Source organism: Camelina sativa, chromosome 15, assembly GCF_030686135.1.
Source record: "Camelina sativa cultivar CO46 ecotype springtype chromosome 15, ASM3068613v1".
Taxonomy (NCBI): domain Eukaryota; kingdom Viridiplantae; phylum Streptophyta; class Magnoliopsida; order Brassicales; family Brassicaceae; genus Camelina; species Camelina sativa.
In genome coordinates, this window is record NC_141894.1 from 33,919,811 (window position 1) to 33,925,483 (window position 5,673).

Here is a 5,673-nt window from a genome sequence, read left to right on the forward strand (position 1 = left end):
GGGTTTTGTGACTACTTCGCGACTCTTTTTGATGGTCGCAAAATATGTTGGTCGCAACATGGTCGCTTATTTGCGACGGATTACGGACTCGTTTATATAGTCGTATATTTTTGATGATACTATGCCTAGAATTGGTAGTTGTACATTTCCGACTAAACTGCAACGAAGTCTACTTAGGGACTGTTTTGTGACTACATATAACAGTAGTATGTTTACGACCGTTTTGGGATTAACGGTAGAGGCTGGGTTCAGCGACGGATTAAGGACGACCTATTAGTCCCAAAAGGGTTGCAAAGTCTTTTTTAGTTTAGTAGCAGTCGAGTCGCAAATTAGTCGTTTATTTTTGCGACTATGTTAAGACTGTTTTTGTAGTCGCTAAGGAGTTCGTGTTTAGTAACTATTGTGCCACTATTTTGTGAATTGGTTTAGTCACAAAATAGTCACATTTTGTGAATTGGGTTAGTCACAAAATAGTCACATTATTTGAATTGGTATAGTCACAAAAGAGTCACATTTTTTAATTGGTTTAGTCATAGATCAGAAACGTTTTAGCAATCCTAATTGTGATCAATTTGGGAATTTCAAATGCTAATAATCAAAAGGAATGATGATTGAAACTACCACACAAGCAAACTTATCATCCAAAACAAAAAGATCATCCTAAACATCCAAGAAACAATATTCAAAAGCAAATTCATACATAAAGAAAAGGGGAATTAGAAGTTTAGTTGGAAGAAGTATTAGAGGTTGGCATCTGGTGTTGTGCCTCCATCGGTGGGTTGTGCAGCTGGACTGGAGGGTGGTGTGGTGCCTCCATCGATGGGTTGTGCAGTGGTTGTACGCGCGATAGCTGGTTGGGTGGCTGAAGGAGGAGGAACCGTAAAAGCTGAGTATTCAGTAATTTTTTCAGAGATGAAGAGGACAAGCTTGTTGATCACAGCTTGAGACTCTCGGTGTTCCTGATCACGTCGTGCATTCTCAGACTCATGTTCAGATATCTTGCGCCGAAGTTGATCTTGAAGCTCCGCAAGAGTTTCTGCAGAAGAGCTCGCATAACTTTCTTTCCTTTTTCCTTTCCTTAGTGTCTCAACAAGTGATCCAAGGCCAAATGGGTTACCTCTGTTATCTGTTTGAGTACACTAAACCAAAAGATAAACATTCGCTAATCAGCACAAACCAGAAAACCAAATGCAGAATCAACATCAAATATTCTAGGTTCCTAAGCATAGCTCATTAAACAATTTTAAGAAAACCAGGAGACTGTTAATCTAAGACTAAACATCAATCATCATTCACATTAAGAAACCAAAATTGACAAAGAAAAATCACACACAAAAGACAAACGAATTACCTCAAGGAAGATTTCATTTTTTTCTTCAAGGGAAAGAGTTCGATGTGTTGAACTCTCTGAACCATCTGGACCATCATTGTCCGTGTCAGTTTGTCTGTCTTCTATGGTCTTCTCATAGGTCTCAACAACTTGTTTGGCTTTTTGATCCACAAATGATCCATCTGGCCGAGTGTGTGTTTTAAGAAACACTTGGACTAGTGATATAGGACGCCCCAGCTCTTCCTCCTACAATGATAGTGAAACACATTAAGTTATGAAAATTTTAGAAAAACTTTGAGGTGAAGTGGATGGAAAGAGAAGAGTTACCATTTCTTGATGAATTTGTACATATGATTTCTTACCAGCTAAGTGTTTGTGCACTCCAAGGCCTCCACGGTCCGAGTTTCTGCAATGAGAAGCATTCTCACTCCTCTCAATGGCATCAGGGGTGTTCCAATATTCGCACATAATAGGCCATACTTTATCACCAATCCATGGTGGTTGTACACCACTCCTCCTAACTTGACTGACAATGCCTTTCATCCTGTTCTTTGCTATCTTCAAGAAACCTTCTTTAACTAGCTCAGTAATCCCGATATCCCAATTATACTTCCGCTACAATAACACAAAACATTTAAGTTAGCAAACTGACCAATTCATATATACAGAGTTAAGTGTTTAAAGCATTGTCAAAACTATAATTTGACTTACCGCAAATGTCCTGAAGTATCGCTCTTGAATGCGTTGTGGAGTAACCTTCCAACTGTAGTAAAGCCCATCAAACTTTCGCCTTAAGATTCCAGCAATGACTCGAGAAAGCTTTCCTTTGTGCCGGTTAAACCTGTTACATTAACTGAGTAAGTCTACTTGAAAATATGAACCAATAACCTATTGATACTATTGAATATCTAATAATAACCGATTACTGAACATGATCAAACTATTGAACATCAAACAACAACCGATTAGTGAACCTATTACCGCAAGAGGAGAGAGTGTTACCGAGTATACTTAAAGATCAAACTATTGAACACATTCATGCTTTAAGATTCTATGTGACATACCGAGTATACTTAAAGAAAAATTACAAGAAGAGAGAGTGTTGTTCTCGGCTTGGAAGAGCTAGCAAACCATCTAACAGATCTTGGTAGTGATCGACATTTTGATTAGGGTTTTGTTCCTCCTCGTTTTCTTCTTCGCCGTTATCTCCCTCTGGAACAAAGCTCCAGTTGCGATTGAGGGTGAGGAACAGGAAGAGGCGCTTGTTGAGGAATCGGAGGCGGTGTAAGTATCCTCCGCGGTGGATGACTACTCGACGGTTGATTTGTCCTCGATGGTGGATGACTACTCGACGGTTGGTTTGTCCTCGATGGTGGATGACTACTCGACGGTTGGTTTGTCCTCGACGGTTGATTTGTCCTCGACGGTGGATCTGTAGTCGCCAATGGACTACTTATTGGCGCTGGATTTGTCAGGGGAAACTGTGAAGGACGGCTTTGATGTGAATGGGTTGCAGACTGTGTCTCAGAGTGTGTGCGTTCAGAAGGGTTCGATGAATGAGAAGAGGTTCTGCTACCATTGAAGATTCGGACACCGGTGGCGGTTCTGCCACCGCGACCTCTGGAAGCACCCTTGGTCTTAGGAGGCATCGGATCGACGATTGAGAGAGAGAGAGAGAAGAAGAAAAAGATTTAAAGAGAAAGCGATAGAGGATTGAGAGATTGAGAGAGAAGGAGAGATCGATGTGTTTGAGAGAGAAGGAGAGTGAAGAGGTTTGAGAGAAAAAACCCTAGATCGATTGAAAAAGAAAATAAGAAGTGTTAAAATGTTTAAGTGTTTGCCTAGTTATTAACGAAACAACGTCGCAATGTAGTCGCAAAAGAGTTGCAGTATTAAATTTTTGGCGGAAAAAAACGCGTAAATAATTAGACAAATTTCCCAAAATTATTGGTGGGAACATAAACCGCCAAAACAGGGTGGCAAAACAGTCGCAAAAACAGTAGCAACGGTTGCAAAGCAGTCTCAAGACAATTGCAAAGTGGTGGCAGAGTGTTACTCTTTTATGAATGTATTTTACTAGTCAATTTAAAAGTTTGATTTTCACACATTAGGAGCTTATTTGCATCCATACATAACTCATACTAGTAGTAAAGAGTATATAAAATAGGAAGAGCATGTAAAACATTGCTTTTAATACATAAGAATTACATTTTCCTAAAGTCCTACACATTCTTCCATGGTGACATGTTTTTACAAAGATGGCTTTGGAACATATGCATGTATTCATTGTGTTTGAGATTTATAACCTTAAAAAAGTTTTAGTTACTAAAATCAGTCAAATACAAGTATAAATGTATATCTAAGGATGTACATACATCTCAAAAATGAAATTTTATTCCATAAAATAACAAGAGTGGGAAAAGAGTCGCACAAACATTGCTAATTCATGTGTTAGTCGCTTATTCGTCGCAATACGGTTGCAAAGCAGTCTCAAGACAGTTGCAAAGTGGTGGCAAAGTGTTACTCTTTTATGACTGTATTTTACTAGTCAATTTAAAAGTTTGATTTTCACAAATTAGGAGCTTATTTACATCCATACATAACTCATACTAGTAGTAAAGAGTATATAAAATAGGAAGAGCATGTAAAACATTGCTTTTAAAACATCAGAATTACATTTTCCTAAAGTCCTACACATTCTTCCATGGTGACATGTTTTTACAAAGATGGCTTTGGAACATATGCATGTATTCATTGTTAACATTGAAATTTATGACCTTAAAAAAGTTTTAGTTACTAAAATCAGTCAAATACAAGTATAAATGTATATCTAAGGATGTACATACATCTCAAAAATGAAATTTTATTCCATAAAATAACAAGAGTGGGAAAAGAGTCGCACAAACATTGCTAATTCAGGTGTTAGTCGCTTATTCGTCGCAATACGGTTGCAAAGCAGTCTCAATTGCAAAGTGGTGGCAAAGTGTTACTCTTTTATGACTGTATTTTACTAGTCAATTTAAAAGTTTGATTTTCACACATTAGGAGCTTATTTGCATCCATACATAACTCATTCTAGTAGTAAAGAGTATATAAAATAGGAAGAGCATGTAAAACATTGCTTTTAATACATAAGAATTACATTTTCCTAAAGTCCTACACATTCTTCCATGGTGACATGTTTTTACAGAGATGGCTTTGGAACATATGCATGTATTCATTGTTAACATTGAAATTTATGACCTTAAAAAAGTTTTAGTTACTAAAATCAGTCAAATACAAGTATAAATGTATATCTAAGGATGTACGTACATCTCAAAAATGAAATTTAATTCCCAAAAATAACAAGAGTGGGAAAAGAGTCGCATAAACGTTGCTAATTCAGGTGTTAGTCGCTAATTCGTCGCAATACGGTTGCAAAGCAGTCTCAAGACAGTTGCAAAGTGGTGGCAAAGTGTTACTCTTTTGTGACTGTATTTTACTAGTCAATTTAAAAGTTTGATTTTCACACATTAGGAGCTTATTTGCATCCATACATAACTCATACTAGTAGTAAAGAGTATATAAAATAGGAAGAGCATGTAAAACATTGCTTTTAAAACATAAGAATTACATTTTCCTAAGGTCCTACACATTTTTCCATGGTGACATGCTTTTACAAAGATGGCTTTGGAACAGATGCATGTATTCATTGTTAACATTGAAATTTATGACCTTACAAAAGTTTTAGTTACTAAAATCAGTCAAATACAAGTATAAATGTATATCTAAGGATGTACATACATCTCAAAAATGAAATTTAATTCCCAAAAATAACAAGAGTGGGAAAAGAGTCGCACAAACGTTGCTAATTCAGGTGTTAGTCGCTTATTCGTTGCAATAAGGTTGCACAGCAGTCTCAAGACAGTTCCAAAGTGGTCGCTAAGTGTTACTCTTTTGTGACTGTATTTTACTAGTCAATTTAAAAGTTTGATTTTCACACATTAGGAGCTTATTTGCATCCATACATAACTCATACTAGTAGTAAAGAGTATATAAAATAGGAAGAGCATGTAAAACATTGCTTTTAAAACATAAGCATTACATTTTCCTAAAGTCCTACACATTCTTCCATGGTGACATGTTTTGACAAAGATGGCTTTGGAACATATGCATGTATTCATTGTTAACATTGAAATTTATGACCTTACAAAAGTTTTAGTTACTAAAAATCAGTCAAATACAAGTATAAATGTATATCTAAGGATGTACATACATCTCAAAAATGAAATTTAATTCCCAAAAATAACAAGAGTGGGAAAAGAGTCGCACAAACGTTGCTAATTCAGGTGTTAGTCGCTTAT

At 36.5% G+C, this 5,673-nt stretch overlaps 1 protein-coding gene across 1 annotated transcript in view; it reads right to left on the bottom strand.

Moving 5' to 3' along the window:
• Positions 1–740: 740 nt before the first annotated feature.
• Positions 741–5,673, bottom strand: part of LOC147927663 (uncharacterized) — a 6,966-nt gene continuing 2,033 nt past the window's right edge. The window contains exons 8-12 of the mRNA XM_087487485.1: positions 2,257–2,270; positions 2,042–2,171; positions 1,658–1,945; positions 1,352–1,576; positions 741–1,139 (exon numbers count right to left, since the gene is read on the bottom strand). Coding sequence (XP_087343611.1) covers positions 741–1,139; positions 1,352–1,576; positions 1,658–1,945; positions 2,042–2,171; positions 2,257–2,270 — 1,056 coding nt within the window. The remainder of the gene's footprint in view (positions 1,140–1,351; positions 1,577–1,657; positions 1,946–2,041; positions 2,172–2,256; positions 2,271–5,673) is intronic.